The sequence below is a fragment of the Podarcis muralis genome, chromosome 16, assembly GCF_964188315.1.
Source record: "Podarcis muralis chromosome 16, rPodMur119.hap1.1, whole genome shotgun sequence".
In the NCBI taxonomy this organism is placed as follows: Eukaryota; Metazoa; Chordata; class Lepidosauria; order Squamata; family Lacertidae; genus Podarcis; species Podarcis muralis.
In genome coordinates this window covers 7,390,781-7,415,160 of record NC_135670.1, presented here as the reverse complement: position 1 = coordinate 7,415,160, position 24,380 = coordinate 7,390,781, and the positions used below count along the sequence as shown (strand labels likewise).

Genomic DNA, 24,380 nt, shown 5'->3' with positions numbered 1-24,380 from the left:
TTTGGAAGTTTTGGCTCCAGCGATTAGATTTCTGAAACAGGAAATTAAGTTAAAAGTAAGAAAAGGATGAAATTCAAAGTATTACTAAGGTTGATTTAAGGTACAAGTAATTGATAAAGAGTATTTCAAATTTAAAATACTTGAAAGGTACAAATTAAGATGTGAAAAAAGGTAATAATTTGCTGACATTTTTATGGTAAGGAATGCATGGTAGGGGAGATGTGAGGAAGTCTGATTGGTTATGTAAAAATATTTCTGAAAATTGGAAGTTTTTTCTTTTTTCTTTATTTGTATTTGAAAATGTAATAAAATATTTAAAAAAAAATACAAGTGCCAACTTGAATAAAACTCTACAAATAAAATAAAATCTACACATCTACATCCTTTGCTCAAGGATGCCCACTTGGTGCTCATTTTCATGCGAGGCTGAAATGTTTACAATTGCCCCGCCCCAAACTAAAACTCCTTACACTTCCATACATGGAAAGCACTATGGTACCACTTTAAAAACTATGGCTTCCCCCAAAGAATTCTGGAAGCTGTAGTTCGTTGAGGGTGCTGAGAGTCATTAGGAGGCACCCTTATTCCCCTCCCAGAGCTTCGGTTCTCATAATAATTCAACCATCAATCCCTCTTCCTAGAAATTATAGCTCTTTGAAAGGAATCATGTTGGGAAGTATCTCAACAACTCTCAGCACCTTTTACAGCTCCCAGAATTCTTTGGGAGTAGCTATGGTTGTTTAAGGGGATACAGGTGGTGCTGTGGGTTAAACCACAGAGCCTAGGGCTTGCCGATCGGAAGACTGGCAGTTCGAATCCCCATGACGGGGTGAGCTCCTGTTTTTCGGTCCCAGCTCTTGCCCACCAAGCAGTTCGAAAGCACGTCAAGTGCAAGTAGATAAATGGGCACCACTCTGGCGGGAAGGTAAACGGCGTTTCGGTGTGCTGCTCTGGTTTGCCAGAAGCGGCTTAGTCATGCTGGCCACATGACCCGGAAGCTGTCTGCGGACAAATACCAGCTCCCTCAGCCTACAGTGAAAGATGAGCGTGCAAACCCAGAGCCATCCATGACTGGACCTAATGGTCAGGGGTACCTTTACCTTTTTATGATTGTTTAATGGGGTATTATAGAGCTTTAAAGCCCATGATACTGACCTTTAAAGCCCTAAACGGCCTCAGTCCGGTATACCTGAAGGAGCATCTCCACCCCCATTGTTCCACCTGGACACTGAGGTCCAGCGCCAACGGCCTTCTGCCAGTTCCCTCACTGTGAGAAGCTAAGCTACAGGGAGTCAGGCAGAGGGCCTTCTTGGTAGTGGCACCTGCCCTGTGGAACGCCCTCCCACCAGATGTCAAAGAGAACAACCACCACCAGACGTTTAGAAGACATCTGAAGATAGCCCTATTTAAGGAAGCTTTTAATGTTTGGACTACTGTATTTTAATATTCTGTTGGAAGCTGCCCAGAGTGGCTCGGGAAACCCAGCCAAATTGGGAGGGGGGTATAAATAATAAATGATGATGATGTGGATTTGGTCTGAATATTTCAATGTCTCATTGGCTTTTGATGCCACTGAACATGGTATCCTCTTGGACAGGGTGTGGGGCGGCGTGGGGCAGTGCCTCCCTATTTGCTTTGTCCACCCCATGCATCTATTATTAGCGAAAGGAGTGCTTGCTTCTGGTGTGAGCCTTAAGGTAGAAAGCGCCCAAGCCATTGTTGCTAAACTGCCACAACCAGTATTTTCCCTTGTATCTGTCCTGCTCCCACCATGCAATTAAGGGAAGGTCCACAACATACCTTTACAATGTACACACAGGAGAATGTAGAAAGACAAGAAAAATAAGAGAGGTGTGTGTGTGTGTCCTGTTTCGAACATGAGCTAATTTCACAAGGTTGCATTGCGCACGGAGGTTTTGGGGTTTGAGGTCTGGCCTGTTGCTCACACATTCCCTTGCTTCATGGACTTCTATGCCACCTCACACCAAAATTTCTTCAGAGAGTGTCTTCAGAGCACAACGCAAACTTTTGCAGAGCAAAGATTTGGTAACCTGGGCGAGTCATTACACTTTAATCGGATGTGGAAAACTGCCTGTGTGCTGGTGGCAGTCTGTTCCCAACTAAGTATGGAGGATAAATTCAATTCGGTCAGCATTAAAAGGCTAACCTATCAAACTTGTGCTTTCAGAACGATATGCAAAGCACAACACTGGCATCCTTCGAAATTCTCGCTTCTCTGAATTTTGTGATGCCGTTCTCCAGCCAAACAATGACTACATTCATATCGTATGTTTAAAATACTATGACGCCACTTTAAAAACCCACGGCTTCACCGAAAGAATCCTGGAAACTAGTTTTTTAAGAGTGCTTGGTTTGGTTAGGAGACCCTGTGAAGAGGAATTGATTGTTAAAGCACTCTGGGAATTGTAGACCTGAGAGAGGAATAGGGGTCTCCTAACGACGCGGGTGGCGCTGTGGTCTAAACCACTGAGCCTTGGGCTTGCTGATCAGAAGGTCAGCGGTTTGAATCCCCACAACATGGTGAGCTCCCGTTTCTCTGTCCCTGCTCCTGCCCACCTAGCAGTTCGAAAGCACGTCAAAGTGCAAGTAGATAAATAGGTACCGCTCCAGTGGGAAGGTAAATGGCATTTCCGTGCGCTGCTCTGGTTCTCCAGAAGCGGCTTAGTCATGCTGGCCACAAGACCCGGAAGCTGTATGCCAGCTCCCTCGGCTAGTAAAGTGAGATGAGCGCTGCAACCCCAGAGTCGTCCACGACTGGACTTAATGGTCAGGTTTCCCTTTCCCTTTACCTTAACAACTCTCAGCACCCTTTACAAACTACAGCTCCCACAATTCTTTGGGGTAAGCGGATAACTGTTTAAACCGGTATCACTGTATGCTTTAAATGTAGGGTGCGAATGTGTCCTTACTGATGCAACTTTAAGTACAGGACACAACCGACCAATGGCAGTGGAGGTAACAATTGCCACATTCGCACCAATCACCTTAAGCCCTGTGATACCAGTTCAAACAATCATGACATCCTCCAAAGGATTCTGGGAACTGTAGTTTTTTTTAAAGCTGCTGAGAGCTGTTACGAAGTCGTCCCCCCCCCCACTCCCATCTCTGAGCTATGATTCCCAGAGTGGTTTAACAGTCAATCCCTTTTTGCAGGGAACTCGGGGTTGTGAAGTTTATATTACATTTTTGTTTATTTATTAAATTGGTATACCACCCTTCATCCAAAAATCTCACAGTGGTTTGCAGGGCACCCAGGGTGGCGGTGGGCGGCGCAGGAAATTTCAATGCCAGCTTTCGAACTCCTCTGAAATTTGGGGGTATTCCAGGTGTTGGAATATTCCTTCTGAATCCCCAAAAATCCAGTGGTGGGTGGGGCATCATGCAATGGCAGAGCATGCAAAAAGAAAGCATATAAGAAAAGCCCTGCTGGATCCAGGCCTGTGACCCATCTAGTCCAGAATTATGTTCTCACAGTGGCCCAACAGATGCTGTTATGTGAATGTCAATTTTAATCTGGAAAATCACACACACATGATAATATGATAACACCTGCAGCCAACAAATGGACTACTTACAGAGGTAGGCTCTGTGTGGATAAACAGGGCAATGTTTGGAACGAATGTATGCAAAATGCAGTAGGCTATTAATATTTACATTAGGTAAAGGTAAGGTAAAGTACCCCTGGATGGTTAAGTCCAGTCAAAGGCGACTATGGGGTTGTGGCGCTCATCTCGCTTTCAGGCCAAGGGAGCCAGCGTTTGTCCACAGACAGCTTTCCGGGTCATGTGGCCAGCATGACTAAACCGCTACTGGTGCATGGAGGACCATGACGAGTGTCAGAGTGCATGGACATGCCATTTACCTTCCCACCGCAGTGGTACCTATTTATCTACTTGCACTTTGACATGCTTTCGAACCACAAGGTTGACAGGAGCTGGGACAGAGCAATGGGAGCTCCCTCCGTCACGGGGATTTGAACCGCCAACCTTCCAATCGGCAAGCCCAAGAGGCTCAGCGGTTTAGACCACAGCGCCACCCAGGTCTCTAATATTTACGAGTATTAGGATAATAATATCAAATTTATAAAAGAATGTATGAGTTAGGGTATTTTTGTGTATAGTCATATAATATTATATATAAATATAATAAGGTAAAGGTAAAGGTACCCCTGCCCGTAGGGCCAGTCTTGACAGACTCTAGGGTTGTGCGCTCATCTCACTTAAGAGGCCGGGGGCCAGCGCTGTCCGGAGACACTTCCGGGTCACGTGGCCAACATGACAAGCTGCATCTGGCGAGCCAGCGCAGCACACGGAAACGCCGTTTACCTTCCCGCCAGTAAGCGGTCCCTATTTATCTACTTGCACCTGGGGGTGCTTTCGAACTGCTAGGTTGGCAGGCGCTGGGACTGAACGACGGGAGCGCACCCCGCCGCGGGGATTCGAACCGGCGACCTTTCGATCGGCAAGCCCTAGGCGCTGAGGCTTTTACCCACAGCGCCACCCACGTCCCTTATATAGATATAATAACCCCCCTTTAAAAAAGGTCATTCCCAGACCTACCTGGAGATGAAGGAGATTGAACCTGTGACCTTTGCATACAAAGCAGATGGTTTTAGCACCATGTTACAGAAATGAGGAATTGTTCCGAGCGATGTCGCAATTTCCCCCGCCCAAATACAGGTCTTTGCTTCTCCTTTGCAATGGCTAGAAGAGGAAGGAAACCCTTCCATTTGGGTTTCTCAAGGCGTTTGTCTGTTCAGTCTTAATCTGAGAACGAGTGTGTGCAAACATGCCCCGCAATGGTGATGAAATAAGTGCAGGTTGCGCTTTGCCTGGATAGGTGGAAGTACTCAAAGCTGGTCAAAAGGTCGCTGGGTTGTGGAGGAGTCATGGCTGGCATCAAAGGTCAACATGGTTGTGCCCTGCCATGTGGTGGACGAAGGACTGTTAAGTAGAGTAATTTAATTCACTGAAATTGTAAATGCCAGTATGCATTGCTATGTACATTTGATTGGTTGGTAACTGAATTCTAGAGAGTTCTCTAGTAGTTCTCAAGCGATGGCCCAATGCTGGCTACATGGGAGGTTATCTGGGAAAGGAGAGACTCCATTTTTGTGTAAAGCAAGATGACTGTGTTTCAGGATCCACTGTGAACACTGCTACGTTGAATGGAGCGTTGTGGTGCTTCTTCTCAGCTGGAGAGAAAGAAAGCAAAGGTGCAGGAGAAGGAAAAATGGAAATCTCTCACGGGGGTTTACAAGGCATGGCCTAACTGAGATACGGAAGGCTGACGGCTGAGCTCTGGGTAGAGGAAAATACAGTTTGGAAGTTAGAGGAAGAGAATCTAAGCCCAGGCTTGGACAAGCATGTGGCCGTAAATACTATGTTTTGATTCACCTATAAGTTTCTGCAAGTCAAGTTTTTGAATGTTAAAGCCTGGACATTGGTTTAATTTCCAAAGAAGAGTGCCAGTCATATATACGATTTGAGCTTCTAAGGTGTGTTTTCGCTACCCTTCCTTCAACACATACACGTACCTTTCTTCTTAAGGGTGAAAGGCTCCCTAACTGCTCAAAAGCCAGGGGAGTTTGAAAGTACAAGAGAAGCGTTGCTGGGTTTTTAATAACCCCGCTCTCCAGCTTCTTGTTCAGAGATTGGCAAGGAGAACTGAACATGGACAGAGAGCTGGGCACCACGAAGGGAAGGAGGCATGCTAAAGAGCTGGGAGATGGCAAGCCAGCTATGTAGGGCAAATGTCTTGGAAGTGTGCAGGGAGAAACTTGTTTTATGGGAGGGAGAGACTCTAAGCCCATGCTTGGATAAGCACGTGCATGTAAATATTATGTTTTAATTCATCTATAAGTTTCTGCAAGTAAAGTTTTTGAATGTTAAAGTCTGGATATCGGTTTAATTTCCAAAGAAGGGTGTCAGTCATTTACAGTGGTACCTCGGGTTACAGGCGCTTCAGGTTACAGACTCCACTAACCCAGAAATAGTACCTCAGGTTAAGAACTTTGCTTCAGGATGAGAACAGAAATCGTGCGGCGGCGGTGCAGTGGCTGCAGGAGGCCCCATTAGCTAAAGTGGCACCTCAGGTTAAGAACAGTTTCAGGTTAAGAATGGACCTCCGGAACGAATTAAGTTCTTAACCTGAGGTACCACTGTATATGATTTGAGCTTCTTAGCTGCATTTTCACTACCCTTATTTCGACAAGGACATGGTTGGGGTTGGAAGGAGGTCAGGCCGATGCTCAGGTTCACAGACTCTAGCGATACAGAACTCGGATGTCTGCCCTTGCTGAATGACTCAGGCTCATTCAGAAAAGAAGTGGAATATACACCAGAAACCAGTGGATTAGATCAATGGGGGTAACACAACCGGATCACCCTCTAAGGGAAAATCATGCAAATTCATTTTCTGTGCTTCCCCCTCTACACACAGTCTAGTAGCCACCAGCCACCAATGCTGTCAAACAAGCGGTTAACTTTGTGCATGTGTCACACACAACACCTAGGGCATTTGTATTCTGTTGGTGCACACAAGGTGTCAACTGCCAGTGTGAGCCAGTGTGGTGTAGTGGTTCAGAGCGGTGGACTCGTAATCTGGTGAATCGGGTTCGCTTCCCCGCTCCTCCACATGCAGCTGCTGGGTGACCTTGGGTCAGTCACACTTCTCTGAAGTCTCTCAGCCCCACTCGCCTCACAGAGTGTTTGTTGTGGGGGAGGAAGGGAAAGGAGAATGTTAGCCGCTTTGAGACTCCTTAGGGTAGTGATAAAGCGGGATATCAAATCCAAACTCTTCTTCTTCTTCTGCCGCACCCCATTGGGAAAGCTGCATGAATACTTTTTTCCATGGCCTTCACTGATGCAGAAGCAATAGTTACAACCTGGTGGACACCCTCCATCAGGACTGTTAAGGAAGCAATTAAACTCTGCACACAAAGACACGTGTGCACCCGCCCACCCAAACATTTGCATGTAAAAACAGACACTCCCATGCCCTAGGTCAATAGGAATCATCTTGCAGAGACCGTGTGTCATTGTCAAAGCAATGCAGTTTTGTGTTTCCAACGTCCTACCCCTCCCACTAAAACGAGAACATATTTTTTTTAAAAAAAATGCAAAACTGATCCATTTACTGACATTGATGAACTGGAAGAGTCTTCTGTCTTCTACCTGTTGCAACATCTGGTCAGGAGGAAAACAATCCAGTGACAGGTGGGCGATTTGGCATGTCTCAAACTCGCTAGTTCCTTAAGCGATACAAAGGGGTTGGGTGTGACCAGTGTTTGGATTTGATCCCTTGTCACCCATCCAAAATTATACACAAAGAGGATCCACAACACACACAGACGCAATCCGACAAGTATTCCATTTCAGAACCACATCTTCCAGCAAGGTGGAGGGAACTTAAAGCATCCCAAAAAGTTAGGTGAGGGGTATGGATGGATGCAGCTACCACAGGCTTCCTCAACCTCAGCCCTCCAGATGTTTTGAGGCTATAATTCCCAGCATCCCTGACCACTGGTCCTGCTAGCTAGGGATCATGCGAGTTGTAGGCCAAAAACATCTGGAGGGCTGAGGCTGAGGAAGCCTGAGCTATCATATCCCCCCTCCCGTCTTTCATTTTTCCAGTTGTAAATTCAGATCTCCACGTTTCTGTAGCAAAAGTTTGCTTTCTTTTAAGAAATCCTCCTGAAAATTCACCAGTATTTAAGTGCAAATTTCTCCTAAAAACACTTTTTGTTTGTTTGCAGTTGTTACTAATGCACACGTTTTGTGTGTGTACAAGAAATCTGTCCTAACTGATTGCATTTCTGTACATTATTAGGGTTCCCTGCCTTCCACTCCATCAACTCCAATGGGCACCAGGCACCACTAGGGCTAACTAATGTTGTTGTTGTTTAGTCGTTTAGTCGTGTCCGACTCTTCGTGACCCCATGGACCAGAGCATGCCAGACACCTCTGTCCTCCACTACCTCCCGCAGTTTGGTCAAACTCATGCTGGTAGCTTCGAGAACACTGTCCAACCATCTCGTCCTCTGTCGTCCCCTTCTTCTTGTGCCCTCCATCTTTCCCAACATCAGGGTCTTTTCCAGGGAGTCTTCTCTTCTCATGAGGTGGCCAAAGTCTTGGAGCCTCAGCTTCAGGATCTGTCCTTCCAGTGAGCACTCAGGGCTGATTTCCTTCAGAATGGAGAGGTTTGATCTTCTTGCAGTCCATGGGACTCTCAAGAGTCTCCTCCAGCACCATAATTCAAAAGCATCAATTCTTCGGCGATCAGCCTTCTTTATGGTCCAGCTCTCACTTCCATACATCACTACTGGGAAAACCATGGCTTTAACTATACGGACCTTTGTTGGCAAGGTGATGTCTCTACTTCTCAAGATGCTGTCTAGGCCTGTCATTGCGGGCTAACTAATACAGCGCCCTTAAGGTTCTTTCTCTTTAGGCTTCTTCACTCACTTACTTCTTCATGCAGAGCAACATTAAACTATGGAACTCCCTCCCACAAGAGGCAGGGATGGCCGTCAACTTGGATGGCTTTAAACAAAGAATTGGACAAATTCATGGAGGGCAAGGCTCTTAACAGCTTCTAGTCATCATGGCTACGTTCTACCTCCATGGTCAGAGGCAGCCAAGTTTCTGAATACAGTCATACCTCTACTTACGTATCCCTCTAGATACGGAATCTTTGGGTTACGGCCTCAGCAAACCTGGAAGTGTATACTTTCTGGGTTTTGTCCGGCGCACATGCGCAGAAGTGCTCTACGCACCTTGCACATGTGCAGAAGCACTCAATCACGCCGTGCATGTGCGCAGAAGCCCGCCTCTATTTACACAATTTTCGGGGGGGGGGGAATGAACCCCCAGAATGAATTAAGTTCATATTCGGAGGGTCCACTGTACTAGTTTTGGGAAGCCATAGGAGGGGAGGGTTGTTCTTGAACTCATGTCCTGCCTTGGGGGCTTCCCAAAGGCATATGATTGTCCGCTGAAATGCTGAATTAGATTCCCAATTGGCCAGCACCAACCAGCAGGGGCTCCCTTTTTCAAAAAAAATTATGGAATATTTTCACATAACAAATTATTCCAACAAATCATCTTCATTATGTTTCCCCCCATTTCCCCCTCCCCTCCTTCCTTCTTCCCTACAACTTCCCTCAGCTCCTCTCCCTGATTTTTTAACACATATTATTCTCTGCATGAAGGGACGCAGGTGGCGCTGTGGGTTAAACCACAGAGCCTAGGACTTGCCGATCAGAAGGTTGGCGGTTCGAATCCCTGCGGCGGGGTGAGCTCCCGTTGCTTGGTCCCAGCTCCTGCCAACCTAGCAGTTCGAAAGCACATCAAAGTGCAAGTAGATAAATAGGTACCGCTCCAGCGGGAAGGTAAACGGCATTTCCGTGCGCTGCTCTGGTTCACCAGAAGCGGCTTAGTCATGCTGGCCACATGACCCGGAAGCTGTACGCCGGCTCCCTCGGCCAGTAAAGCGAGATGAGCGCCGCAACCCCAGAGTCGGTCACGACTGGACCTAATGGTCAGGGGTCCCTTTACCTTTACCTTATTCTCTGCATGCTATAAAAATGTAAAGATCCTCAACTTATCTATCTTTTATATTAGTAACAATAAATCTGTGTATGTTTATTCAAAACTTGCCAAGGAGTCCAGTTCCTTTTTCTTTTCAGTCTATTTTTGTTGAAACTTTTCAGCATATGATATAACAAAAACAGATTAATCAAAATATTTTATTTTTTAAAAATCACAAAAAAGAGAGAGAAAGAGAGAGAAAAAGACATACATACATACTGTACATGCATATATGCATACATACATGCTTCTCTATTAGAGGTAGAATTTCACTGCTGGGGGTGGACCCTCCCAGCTCTCACCTAGGAGTTTTCCTTCTTTTCCCCAGCCTCCCACCCTGGGAGATCATTCCTTCCCTGCCTCTCACACAGGGTCTTTCACCTCCCATCCATCACCTTCCCAGCAAGGCTTTTCTCAAATTCTTATGCCCTTTAAGGAAAGTTTCCCACGAGGCCACCTGCTTGTTCCACATGAGAACAGGAGGTTGCAACAAATGACCCATTGTCCCAGGGCCGGATTTAGGTTTGATGAGGCCCTAAGCTACTGAAGGTAATGGGGCCCTTTATCTGTCCAGCTGTTCTTTGTCAACAACAAATTGCCTCTTTTTGTGTGTGTTGCATATATGCTACATGGTAATTTATGGGCCTAATAGGTATCTCAAGCCATTTGCACAGGTTGCCATGCAACCAGTCCATGCAGAATGTAGGCACCCTATATATAGAAAGGAGCAAACCTGTGATATTTTAGGGAGCAGGTTAGCAGGCGGGGCCCATGGCTTACATCATGGGAGCCAACACAACACAAAACACCGTTGCTGTATGTAGGTTTTATTTTATTTGGTTTTTATCTTATATTTTGGAAATGGACATCTAGGTTCCCCCCCTTTAATTTTTTGGGGGCCCCCAAGAGAGTGGGGCCCTAAGCTATAGCTTGTTTAGCTTATACATAAATCTGGCACTGCATTGGCCTGATCTAGAAGGCTTTTCTTACGTACTTAAGCCAGACTTAGATCAGTGATCCTTGCACTGGGAGGAGTCTCCTCTCTTAAGTAGGACAGAAGGTTACCCTACAACTCCAGCTTTTTGACTCCCACACATACCATTCGCCGTTCATTGTAGAGCTCAGTGGTGGTAATCATATGGAGCAGGCACCCCCAAACTCGGCCCTCCAGATATTTTGGGACTACAACTCCCATCATCCCTAGCTAACAGGACCAGTGGTCAGGGATGATGGGAATTGTAGTCCCAAAAAGATCTGGAGGGCCAGGTTTGGGGATGCCTGATATGGAGACTTGAGACACTTGGACATTAGAGTGGGTAGCAGCTGTTTGGTGTGTGTGGTGGGGACAGGGACTGTGGGGAGAAAAGCTGTTCAGGTTGCATTTAAAGGTAGAGCTAATTAATTCAAATCTTCTGGAAAAAATATATAAAATAAACCAGAACTCGGCAGTCCCTCAATTCTGTGAATTTTTCAATGCAGTTCTCCAGCCAAGTAAAAACAGCACCTGTTAGGGCAATTAGTGAAAATAATATTAGGAAATATAGCATATTGAATGCTCTGTTTTAGGGGAAATTGCTTGGAAAAATTGTGTATCTTAGACAACATTTTGAATACAAAAATGTGTACATTAGCAAAAAATTGCACTAAAATGCTGATGAGTTTTCAGGAGGACAGTAACAACAACAACAACAACAACAACAACAACAACAACAACAATTGTACCCCAGCCACTCTGGGCAGCTCACAATAGAATATCTAAAATATGATAAGACATCAAACATTAAAAACTTGCCTAAAAACGACTGGCTTCAGATGTTTTCTAAAAGTCAGGTAGTTGCTTATTTCCTTGACATCTGATGGGAGGGCTTTCCACAGGGCAGACATGACTACTGAGAAGGCCCTCTGCCTGGTTCCCTGTAACCTCACTTCTTGCAGGAAGGGAACCACCAGAAGGTCCTCAGAGCTGGACTTCAGTGTCCAGGCAGAACGATGAGGGTGGAGACGCTCCTTCAGGTATACAGGGTCAAGGCCGTTTAGGGCTTTAATAGTCAACACCAACACTTTGAATAGTGCTTGGCAACGTACTGGGAGCCAATGTAGGTATTTCAGGACTGGTGTTATATGGTCTCGGTGGCCGCTCCCAGTTACCAATCTAGCTGACGCATTCTGGATTAGTTATAGTTTCCGGGTCACCTTCAAAGGCAGCCCCACGTAGAGCGCATTGCAGTAGTCCAAGCAGGAGATAACTAGAGCATGCATCACTGTGGCAAGCCAGTCCATGGGCAGGTGGGGTCTCAACCTGCGTACCAGATGGAACTGGTAGACAGGTGCCCTGGATACAGAATTGACCTGCGCCTCCATGGACAGCTGTGAGTCCAAAATGACTCCCAGACTGTGCACTTGAACCTTCAGGGGCACAGTTACCCCATTTGGGACCAGGGAGCCCCCACACCTGCCCGCCCCCTGTTCCCCCAAAAATTACTTCTGTCTTGTCAGGATTCAATCTCAATCTGTTAGCCGCCATCCATCCTCCAACTGCCTCCAGGCACTCACATAGGACCTTCACCGCCTTCACTGGTTCTGATTTGAAAGAGAGGTAGAGCTGGGTATCATCCAAATACTGATGAACACCCAGCCCAAACCCCCTGATGATCTCTCCCAGCGGCTTCATGTAGATGTTGAAAAGCATGGGGGAGAGGACAGAAACCTAAGGCCCCCACAAGTGAGAGTCTAGGGGTCTGAACATTCATCCCCCAACACCACTTTCTGGACATGGCCCAAAGGAAGAAATCACAAACTGATGTGGAAATGTGAAAAACTGAATGTAAGAGTGGAAAAAATGAAAAATGGAGAGAAAATGAAACGCAGAGATCTGCATGTCCCAAGTTGCAGGCAATTCTAGTCCTTCTCAGGGTATAGTCATGAGAGGAATAGACATGGCTAACCTCAGGTCCATTAATGTCAGTGGTTCTGCTCTAAGTTAGTTGCATGTAACCCACTGGACTCGTTCCACTATTGCTGCATAAAAATACCCCCAGCATCAATATTTCACCATAATCTAGGTCACTTCCAGGAAACTCCATGCCCTTCCCATATTCTCAAAAACAGGTTCCATATTATTTTTATGAGGCTCTAAGTAAATAATACAAAGGACTTCCTCATACTATGTGCAAACTTGGTGTTGGCAAATGATGGACTGTGACTGGTCACAAGTTTGCTGGGGAAGGGGAGGAAAGGCCCCCCCCCCAAGTGTGTTGCTGAAGGAAGAACTTCACCATATATCTTGAGCAAGAGGTGACTGGTTTGAGGGATTAATGTGTAAAGAAAGATTTCACAACTAGGGGTGGTAGCAAAATACTGGATAGAGTATAAAAGGTGGGTGCTTCATAGGACTCTTCACCACACCTTGGCTCATCTTAGCTCTCTCATCAATCACCATCTGAGGTAAGTTGAAGACAACGGGGAGGTTTCCTTGACTGATTTTGTAGGCTTCAGCCTTTGTGTTAGAGATAGAATGCTACTTGTTTTTCAGTGTATCTGCTGATGCTACAGGAACACCTGAATAGTCTCCCCTGCAACAATAAAAACCAGGGGAGAGATCTCATCTGAGAGGTGGCCAATGTGGTGCTTTCTTGATGTTGCTGGACTCTCAATGCCCATCACAATGACCATTGGCCAGGCAGGCTGGGGATGATGGGAGACGGAGTTCAGCAACATCTGGAGGACCTTGGCCTTTAAATTTCTGTAAGTGCCTTTAATATGTGATCCCTGATTGGTGGGGCATGTGTCTAGGACATGGATGGGGAGCCAGATGTTTCTGTCTACAGCTCCCATCATCCCTAATTATTGACCATGCTACCTGGAGGTGAGGGAGTCTTAACAGCACCCAGAGGGCCATGATGTTGGCTCTCCCTGCTCTAAGACAGTGAATCCCATGTCTGGTGCTCTCCAGTTGTTTTGCACTGTAGCTCACATCAGCCCCAACATTGTGGCCGATAGCCAGGGCTGATGGGAATTGTAGACCCAGACATCTGGAGGACACTCAGTTGGGCAAGGATGTCTAGGATCAGAGATGGCTTCGAATTTTAAGTGGCTTAGAAAAAGTGGCTTAAATAATAACTAAACAAGGGTGTAGAAATCTTAACATACAATGTGTCTTACTGTAGAGGGGAAAGACTCTCACCAGGTGACCTGCATATCTCCTCAGATGACCTGTCCAGGTCCTAAGTCTGGATGAACCACTTGAAGGCACTCACTTGTGTGTGTTTAAACCAAATATTTAAACTAGACTTGAACTGTTTCTTTCTTTTGTCTAAAATGAGAATCTATCTATCTATCTATCTATCTATCTATCTATCTATCTATCTATCTATCTCTAATCTATCTATCCAGGATTGCCTTTGACGAAGTCATTCTGTTAGGTAGGATCCCAGAAGGGTGGTGAACCTGCGGCTCTCTAGTTGTTGCTCTAAATTAGTTGCATGTAACCCACTGGCCTTGTTCCACTATTGCTGCAAAAAAATGCCCCCGGCATCAATATTTCACCATAATCTAGCTCACTTCCAGGAAACTCCATGCCCTTCCCATATTCTCAAAAACAGGCTCCATATTATTTTTATGTGGCTCTAAGCAAAGAATACAAAGGATTTCTTCATATTATGTGCAAACTTGGTGTTGAATGGTCACAAGTTTGTTGGGGAGGGAGAGGGAAGGCCCCCCAGGTGTGTTGCTGAAGGAAGAACTTCACCATATATCTTGAGCAAGAGGTGACTGGTTTGAGGTATCAATGTGTGAAGAAACAAAGATTTCACAACTAGGGGTGGTAGCAAAATACTGGATAGAGTATAAAAGGTGGGTGCTTCATAGGACTCTTCACCACACCTTGGCTCATCTTAGCTCTCTCGTTAATCTCATTAATCACCGTCTGAGGTAAGTTGAAGACAACGGGGAGGTTTCCTTGTCTGATTTTGTAGGTTTCAGCCTTTGTGTTGGAGATAGGATGCTAGTTTTTTTCCAGGGTATTTGCTGATGCTACAGGAACACCTGAATAGTCTCCCATTCATCATCTCTGACCAGGGGTGAAACTCATCTTTATTTCTCCTGGGTCACAGACTCAGTTTGGCGTACACACACACACACACACACACACACACACACACACACACAGCATTTGTGTACACACACAGACTGGAAGCCTCAGTGGCACCCCTCTGGAGGCTTCATCCAGGGCAAAAAACCCTGCTAGTTCCCCTGTAGCTACAGCTCTGCCCCTGACCATCGACCATGGTGGCTTGGGCTGATACAAGTTGGAGTCCCAAGCCACAGGTCCATCTAGCTGAGTACTTTCTGCACCAGACTAGAGAGCCCATTTATCTGGGATTGTCTCTAATGAAGTTGTTCAATTAGTGCAAGGATTTCCACTAGTGTAATGGAGCTCCTCTCCTCTACTTGTCACCCCCACCAAACCTGTTGAGGATGTTCTACCAGCCCTACAGAGGAGGTCCGAGGAGAGCACAGGGAGAGCACAGGGAGATTAAGTTCTATCATTCAAGTGGAAATCCTTGCACTATTTCAGACTAGACTTAGCAGCGCCTATGGTTTTACATTCTCTTGAATCTTGTGGCACCAGTGCATCATGAAAACTCCTTCATTTCTCAAGGCTGTCTCTCCACTCTGTGTCCGACTGCATTAGTCAATTTTTCCTTCCTTCCTTCCTTCCTTCCTTCCTTCCTTCCTTCCTTCCTTCCTTCCCTCCAAACTTTGTTTATCCAGTCTTCAATGGTTGGAGTCATTCTATTTTCCCAGTCATGGCAGATAGTTATTAGATATTAAATCAATATTAAAGGAGACATTTAATGGACTTTTTTGCATTTATTCTTATGCTCTTCTTATGTCTATTTAGGTTACCAACAGAAAACCTTCAAAATGTCCAAGTCCAAGACTCAGATGCAAGTTCTGGCCGATGGGCTGATTGAGCTCTTCCATAAATATTCTGGGAAATCTGACACCATCGACAAGAAGGAGTTCAAGAAGATGATCAACGAGCAGTTTCCTGACTGCGTTGAGGTGAGGTGGAGATAAGATGGGCGTGGGCAATTGTTGGGCACTTGAAGCCAGAGGTGACACATTGGCATCAATGTGTAGCACACCTCTGGGCATGTTAAGATAGTGATTGGCACCTTAGCAAGGCAGCACTTAGAAGTGAGCAAGGCTACCCTGTTAGCGAAGTATATTTAGGGAGGGGTGGATATGTCCATTTCAGTGGGTATCATTTTCTCGTTTTCTCTTAAATTCAGTTCTCCACATTTTGAACATTTATGTATTAAAAAAATAAAATCCTCTTTTGGCAAAGCAATTTCCCCTTATAATGATTTTTTTGGTATGCTATTTTCACTAATCTATTTTAAACACACTTTGCCATAGTAAAAAAAAGAGAGTAGTACATGCATTTCTTAACACTTAGCTGGATAAGTACATTCCAGAATCTGAAGAAATGTGAATTTGGCAGGGTGAGATTCAAATGTGAGCTGGATTGGATTTCTCCCCTGTAGATAGATATATAGATATACATCTCAGGAGAATTGGGGGCTTAGGCTTCTCAGTCATCCTCAGATAAAGTCTGAGAAAAGCAATGCTCCATGAGACCTAAAGCCCAATTAGTCTGGCATCTGGCTCTCACAGGGCCCAACCAGATGTCTCTGGGAAGCTTACAAGCAGAAGCTGAGCACTAAAAGAGGAATATACCCCCCTTTAAATGACCTGAGTATTAAAAGAGAAAGTTTTCTTCTCCTTTACGTTGCTGCTCATTTGGGTCTGCGTTCAACTTCTCCTGATGTTATTTTGCATTAATACCATTCTGTTAAACCGGTAGCGGGGAAACTTTCAGTCCTCCGGTTGTGGCTGAACTACAACTCCCATCAGCCCTGGCAAGTATGGCCAATGACCAGGGGTGAGGATGGGAAGTGTAGTCTTGATGATGTCAGGAGGTTCTCCCCATCTATGGCAAACCTTTGTTTCGCGATGGTCTGATGTCTTAGATGCATATCAACAAATTTCAACCTGAAACCTTTTGTTCCTCCCTTCCTTCTCCTCCCTACAGTACCCACAAAACCAGCAAGGAAAAGACAAGCTCTTCAAAGACCTGGACACAAACAAAGATAATGAATTGAGTTTTGAAGAATGGACCCGTCTGGTTGGGTCATTCCTCTCTTGCGCCCACGTTAAGTTCCACCAGCATGAGGGACATCACCACCACCACTGAGAAGAGACCCAGCAGGTCCTCCAGGGGACTGTGGTCAGGGGCATGTTGGATACCAACCTTCCAAACAAACAAAGCCCCCCTGCCCACATCCCCTAGCTTGAAATGTAATGTTTTGGCAATAAAATAAGAAATAATCATTTAACTTGGAAAGTCTAGGATGTCTTACTTTTTGGGGTGACAAGGCAGTTTGAAACAGGTTTTGAGAGCGGCAGGGAAAGGTTGTGTTAGTTTTCTGGTTCTGGCTTCCATGCTGTATTCATCTCTGCGACTTCTGCTTTTTACAACAACCCCTCAGTGCGACTCCATTCCTACTTGACTCACAACTCTGCCAAGTATGTTGCCCTTGTAGAACGCTCTGCTGAGTCCCTGCAACATTCTTAGATGATAATAGGGACATCAGCATTTGAGGAATGTTGGAGAGTATGCAATGTTTTTATGGGATCAGAGGCCTTTCAGGAAATACCTAAAATCAAATATTAAGCCAAGTGATGCTCAGAAACTGGATGAGGCCAAAGGGAACGGGCACTGAAAAGCTAGCTTTGCAAGGCTTTGCTTCAGCTGCATTCCCTTTCCTTGCAGTTGCTCACTTAGACATGTAGAAGCAAGTTGATTTGTTGTAAAACAGCCAGCAGATGAGATTAACCCTGCCCCCACCTGATGCTTGAAGAAAATAGAATCTCTCACCGAATAAAAAGAGGAAGACAAAAACAAAGGGAAGCATACAAACACACACGTGTGTGGGTCTCCCTCTTGGGAAGAAATTTAAAATCCTCTCAATATATGTACTTAAATATGGGGGAGGAAAAAGGGCTACTGCAGGGTCACCAGTTGGAGGAGGAGAGGAAGAGCGTGAATGCAAAGGAGAGGAAAACGGAAGATGGAGGGAAGAAAGGAGGAAAGTGAAAGATGAAGGAGAAAGGTGGAAAGCGGAGAAGGATGTAAGGAGAAAAGGAGTAGGTTAAATATAAAAAGGAAGGATGGAGTAAGGGGACAAACATGGTAATGGATGGAAGGAGAAGCGGGTGTATGGAATAAAGGAAAAGAGCTGAGGAAAGAGGGAGAAAAGAAGGGAAGGGGAGGGAGAGAGAGAGAGAGAGAGAGAGAGAGAGAGAGAGAGAGAGAGAGAGAGAGAAAGGAGGATGGGACAGGGAAGGCAACCAGAGGATGGATAAAAGGGATGAAGGATGAAGAGGAAGGCAGGAGGAGGATGCTGTGTTCTGCATAGATCCATTGATTGCTACTTGTAGCCAATGGTAGTCCTACTCAGAGTAAACCCATTGTAATACACATGGTTCACGTCAGTCTATGTGTCTTAGCAGGGTCTCCTCTGGGTATAAGTTGGCTGCATATGACCCATGGAAATCATTCCAACCATTGCAGAAAAGAATGCACCCAGCGTTCCATATTGCGCAAGAATGCATGCAGTTTTCAGAAACTTTGGGCCCCACCTATATCTACAAAACAGTTTAACCGCAATGTGATTAATGAGTTCTAAGAAAGCAATGAAAAGCGATGCCGCACCATGGGTGTAAACCTGTTGTTCCTAAATGATGAACAGTGATTGGCCAAAAGCTGTAGGGAGGGAACCCCAGCCCCCAGAGGTGCCTTGCTGAAGGAAGATCTCCATCAGATACCTTGAGAACCAGGTGCTCAGGGTTAATCGGTTCAACATGGGAGTGTTATTTGAGAAGGAGCAAAGATTACATAAGTGGGGGGGTGGGAGCAGGACTCTGGATAGGGTATAAGAAGTGGGAGCAATTTAGGGCTCTTCATCCAACTTTGGCGCATTCGAACTCTCTTGTTTATCACCAACGAAGGTAAGCTGAAGACTATGGGAAGCTTTCTTGGGTTCTTGTTGGGTTATACATTGGACATAGGGTGCTAAATCTTTTTGAGATTATCAGCTAGGGCAGGGATGAAAAACCTGTAGGCAAGAATCCAGATGTTCTGGGACTCCAACTCCCACCAGCCCCAGCCAGCATTGTCAGTGGACAAGGATGACAAAGTCCGGCAACATCTGGTGAACTGTAGGTTCCCCATCGTTGCAGTAGCTCTAACACAATTCAAGGTGCTCACATTGGTATTTAAAACCCTAAATGTCTCACTAGTTCCCTGCAGAACCTCTCAAGTGATATGGTCTTTGTAGGTCCATCACTCTCTGGAGTTTGGTTGGGGATGGTGGCCTGGAGAATACCTTCTCTGTGGCAGCCCCTTAGTTGTGAATCTCCTTCCACAAAGAGGTTCATCGTAGAATATTAGAGTTGGAAGGGACCCAAAGGTTCATCTCGTCTAATTCCCTGCAATGCAGGAATCACAGCTAAAGCATCCATTGTAGATGACCATCCAACCTCTGCTTAGAAACCTCAAAGGAAAGAGAGTCTACAACTTCCTGAAGGAGTCCATTCCACTGTCAAACAGCTCTCACTGTCAGAAAGTTATTCCTGTTTAGTCGGAATCTCCTTTCTTTAACTTGAATCCATTGGCACATCCAGCACCTTCATTATACAGCTTCCAGTATAGAGGCACCACTTTATGTTGGCTTTTGACACTTGTAAGTTGCTTTAAATGGGTTTTAATATGGTGCTTTAAGGTTGAAACCTGTCTTGGGACCTTACAGGAAAGGGTGGAGAATAATGACAATCTCAGTACTTGTGAGTACAGTGGAACCTCGGGTTGCGGATGTAATCCGTGATGGAGGCATGTCTGCAACCTGCAGCGTTCGTAACCTGCAGCGCCGTATCGGCACACGCGTGGAGCTTCCCTCTCCCCTCCCTGTCACCCCCACCAAATCTGTTCTGAGTGTTTCCCCAACCCTCTGGAGCAGATTTGGGGAACAACACCAGGAGATGAGAGAGAGAGGTGAAGTTCCATTGTGCAAGGGGAAATCCTTCTGCTAGCAGAACAACATGGCTGTGTCCAGACCAAGATATTTAAGAGTATCCCTGGCAGCATCTATAGATTTACATTTAACAGCAACCATTTCCTTGCACCAACACATTATGAAAACTCTCCATTTCTGAAGAAAACAGTTCTAAGGCTGTCCACTCTCTGTGCCCCTGGCGGTATTAGTCAATTTCACCATGTTTACTAGGTCTCCAGAACTGCATATCTACTTGAGATATTTATCTTTATCTTTTCGAGTTTTGACAGATAGTTAGACAGAAAGCATGTACCACCCTTGCTATTTTTCAAGGAAAAGAAGTGCTGGAACTCACCATGAATACTTCACTTGTTCTCTTATAATGACAATGGTGCCCACCTGACTTTTGGTGAGTTCCAGCTCAACCCCCCCCCCCCCGTGTATCGCAATTTAAGGCCGGATCTTTAACTAACTAAAAAACAAAAATAACAGACAGGTTTGTCAGGAGTGCACATCCTGGGGCTATTTCCATTTCTCTTATTGCATGTTGGCAAAATTACATTCTTTTAAGATAGTCCCCAATGCATGTTGCATGTTTGCAGTAGAAACTTGGGTAAGTAGATAATGCAATCAATCCATATGTAAGTAGTTCTACATGTAAGCCATCTGAACAACACTTAAAGGTAAAGGTACCCCTGCCTGTACGGGCCAGTCTTGACAGACTCTAGGGTTGTGCGCCCATCTCACTCAAGAGGCCGGGGGCCAGCGCTGTCCGGAGACACTTCCGGGTCACGTGGCCAGCGTGACAAAGCTGCATCTGGCGAGCCAGCGCAGCACATGGAAACGCCGTTTACCTTCCCGCTAGTAAGCGGTCCCTATTTATCTACTTGCACTTAAGGGTGCTTTCGAACTGCTAGGTTGGCAGGCGCTGGGACCGAGCAACGGGAGCGCACCCCGCCACAGGGATTTGAACCGGCGACCTTTCGATCGGCAAGCCCTAGGTGCTGAGGCTTTTACCCACAGCGCCACCCGCGTCCCTTCGAACAACACTTAAACGAGCTAAATAAAAAATAGAATTCAAATGGAGAGGTGCCCTGTGCTAAGTAGGACACATGGACACTCTATTCTTAATCCTGAAGAATTATAAAATCGAAGAGTTGGAAGGGACCCTGAGGATAATCTGGTCCCAACTCCCTGCAATGCAGGAATATGCAGCTGCCCATATGGGTATAAAACCAGCAGCCTTGCTGTTATCAGCACTACGCTCTAACCAACCGAGCTATCCAACAAATAATCCAGGCAGAGCCGCTCATGTGTTCCTATGAATTCCCAGGTTGTCACCAGAAGCCCTTCAGAATGTCCAAGCCCAAGACTGAGTTCCAACAACTTGCTGAACAATACATAGACATCTACCACAGGTACTCTGGGAATTCTGACAGCCTTGACAAGCAGGCATTTAAGAAGATGCTGGATGAGCAGTTTCCTGACATTGATGAGGTGAGGGGGAGATAAGAAGAGGCAGGGGCAAATTCTGGCCACTCAAGGGCCTGGGACACCCATTGGCACCAATGTGCAGGGTTCCTTTGGCCACGTTAAGAGGGGGAGGGGCTGAAATCTCACCAGGTCTCTGCTTTGAAGGTTGCTCAGCTACTCTGAAAACAAAGCATATCTAGCGATGGGCAGATATGTCTGTTTCAGTCACTTTTCAGTCTTAAATCCCATTCTCCCCATTTGCGCTGCATTTTTTTAAAAAAATGTTTACTGTAATTCTTTCCTATTAAAGATATTTTTGCATGCATTTTTGCCCAATATACACATTTTTGCAAAGCACCTTTCCCTAATACGCTGCATTTTTGTATGTTATTATTGCATAGATGATCGATATAGACAGATAGATTATAAATATATAGATGATAGATAGTGATGAAAGATGATAAAGGGAAGTAATTGATATTTTAAGGATGTAAAAATGAGTACTTTAAATTGTAAAACAGAACATTTAATTAAAAAGATAGATAGATGATAGATAGATAGATATAGCTATATTTGTGCACACCTTACTGTAGCATATGAATTTTTATACATATTACTTGGCTGGGGAAATCCAACAAACACATCTGAAGTCTTCTCTCCTCCATTTCCCCACCCCAACACTGCAGTCTCCCTTGAAGAAACAAAAGAGAGACCAGCTCTTCAAGGAGGCGGACATAAACAAGGACGGCAAACTGAGTTTTACTGAAGTGGCCCACTTGATCGCAAAATTTATCGCTGAAACTCATGACAAACTCAACAAGTAAGAAGGGCGTCCCCTTGGCCACTGGGAAAATGGCCCAGCTCATCCTCCAGGAGATGGTTCTCAAGGGCGTGTTGGATGCTAACCTTCCAAACATACACAAACCCTTTTCCGCATTCACTATCTTGGAATCTAATGCTTTGGCAATAGAATAAGAAATAAACATTTTACTTGGAAATCATTGGGTGTTTTATTTCAACCTCATTCTGACAAACTGCAGTCTTACTGCCTTTTCTATATTCAATCTCTTGCCTGGGTGACTATGGAAGATTTGCTTCTTCACACACCTACCTTGCAGGTTGATTCACGATACATGTGGACATCTAGTCCTGTGCTCCTTGCTCAGGGATCCATCAATATAAACCTCCTCTGGTGTGGTGGCTAGGAGACGAGGCTTTGTTTGATTTATTTCTTGTATTTATCTCCCCTCTTTCCTCCAAGGAGCTCAAGGTTCTGTACATAATTCTCCTCCCCATTTTATCTCCACAACAACTCTTATGCATTAGGGTTAGGCTGGGAGTGAGAGACTGGCCTCAGCTCACCCAGTGAGGTCCATGGCTGAGTGGGGACTTGAACCCTGATCTTCCAGAGCCTAGTCTAACCCTCTAATCACTACACCACACTGTCTCTCTCAGTTCAACTCTACAATTCCGTGATTCTTCTGCATCAAGATTAAGGTGTCCATGTGTCCTATTTAGCACATTGCAGCTCCCCATTTGAACTCTATTTTTTATTTAGCTCATTTAAGTGTTGTTCATATGACTTGAGGGACATGGGTGGCACTGTGGGGCCTAGGACTTGCCGATCAGAAGGTCGGCGGTTCGAATCCTCGCGACGGGGTGAGCTCCCGCTGCTCGGTCCCTGCTCCTACCAACCAAGCAGTTCGAAAGCACGTCAAAGTGATATCAAAGTAAGTCATATGACTTACATCAGGGGTCAGTAAACTTTTTCAGCAGGGGGCCGGTCCACTGTCCCTCAGACCTTGTGGGGGGGACGGACTATATTTTTTGTGGGGAAATTAACGAATTCCTATGCCCCACAAATAACCTACAGATGCATTTTAAATAAAAGCACACATTCTACTCATGTAAAAACACCAGGCAGGCCCCACAAATAACCCAGAGATGCCTTTTAAATAAAATGACATATTCTACTCATGGAAAAACATGCTGATTCCCGGAACGTCCGTGGGCAGGATTTAGAAGGCGATTGGGCCGCATCTGGCCCCCGGGCCTTAGTTTGTCTACCCATGACTTACATATATAACTACTTACATATTGATTATTTGCATTATCTACTTACCCATGTTTGCACTGCAAAAACGCAGCAAAAAAAAAAAAAAATACAACATGTATTAAAAGAATGTAATTTTGCCATGATGCATTGGATTGGATTGATCTTTATTACGGCCATTGGCCCGTCACGCGACAGTTTCCCATACCAACCAACATAATGTACTTGAACCTCCAAATTTAAAACCGCCAAAACTTACAAAAAACAGACAAGAACCAAAGCAAAACAAAAACAAAAGGCCAACATCATGCATTACAATAAATTTGTAACATAAACGTCGCCCTCTGCTCATAAATTAATAGAAGACATCAATGGTGATATCACCTAGTTACATCCTAAAACATAGATCATGGTTTAAAGGGATTATCCGAGCCGCACAGGAGTCCGTTTCTCTTCTTTAGGGATAGGACGCTGATCAAGAATCTGGCAACCGTGAGTGATCTTAGGGGGTCATCATCATTTAATAGATATCTCAGTTTGGCTTCATTCGTATCATCGGCAATTCCCTTTAGATATTGAGCAAGAAACTTGCTCCTGGCCGATGAGTGAAAAGCACAATCAAGAATTATGTGATGCAACGATTCCGGTGCCCCACAATTACAATCACATAAGAGCGATATCTGTCCATTGGAGAATCTATTTCTCAGCACGTTCGATGGGAAGGTGTTGAATCTTGCCTTTACAAAGGCATATCTATGAGCCGAAGAAGTTAAGGAATTCAAATAGTTTGGGAGCCTTAAGAGGGGTAATAAACCAAGGTTTAGAGGTGAGCAGGTACCATTGCCCAAGACCATTTTCTGCTGCAAGTCCATCTCCTTTAGTTTACAGATTACTGTTCTTTTAGCTGGAACTATGTCATGCTCTAGTAATTTGGATGGGGAGATTCCCATTGCCATAATTTTCAGCTGTAAATTTTTTACCCATGGGCTCTGGAAATCATCTCTCCACATACATTGTATCAAGTACAAGTTTGGGAGATTGTGCCATAGAGATAACCAGTGACAAAGTATGTGCTTCCACAGAGCGTTTTCCTGCCATGATGCATTAAGAGAAATGGAAATG

The 24,380-nt window shown here is 45.2% G+C and overlaps 2 protein-coding genes across 3 annotated transcripts; both read left to right on the top strand.

The window, feature by feature from the left end:
• The first annotated feature begins 12,913 nt into the window (after window positions 1-12,913).
• Window positions 12,914-17,014, top strand: LOC114587164 (protein S100-A12-like). 2 transcript variants are annotated; one of them, XM_028711135.2, is made up of 3 exons: window positions 12,914-13,055; window positions 15,514-15,677; window positions 16,711-17,014. In XM_028711135.2, the coding sequence occupies exons 2-3, from the start codon at window positions 15,537-15,539 to the stop codon at window positions 16,870-16,872; spliced, it is 303 nt and encodes a 100-aa protein (XP_028566968.1). In that variant the 5' UTR covers window positions 12,914-13,055; window positions 15,514-15,536; the 3' UTR covers window positions 16,873-17,014. The 2 variants fall into 2 exon arrangements, with proteins under 2 accessions (XP_028566968.1, XP_028566970.1); XM_028711137.2 differs by lacking the exon at window positions 12,914-13,055 and adding an exon at window positions 14,419-14,540.
• A 1,530-nt stretch (window positions 17,015-18,544) lies between these two features.
• On the top strand, window positions 18,545-22,034 carry LOC114587080 (protein MRP-126-like). Its single transcript, XM_077920508.1, has 3 exons — window positions 18,545-18,689; window positions 21,066-21,229; window positions 21,892-22,034. The coding sequence occupies exons 2-3, from the start codon at window positions 21,089-21,091 to the stop codon at window positions 22,027-22,029; spliced, it is 279 nt and encodes a 92-aa protein (XP_077776634.1). The 5' UTR covers window positions 18,545-18,689; window positions 21,066-21,088; the 3' UTR covers window positions 22,030-22,034.
• The last annotated feature ends 2,346 nt before the right edge of the window (window positions 22,035-24,380 follow it).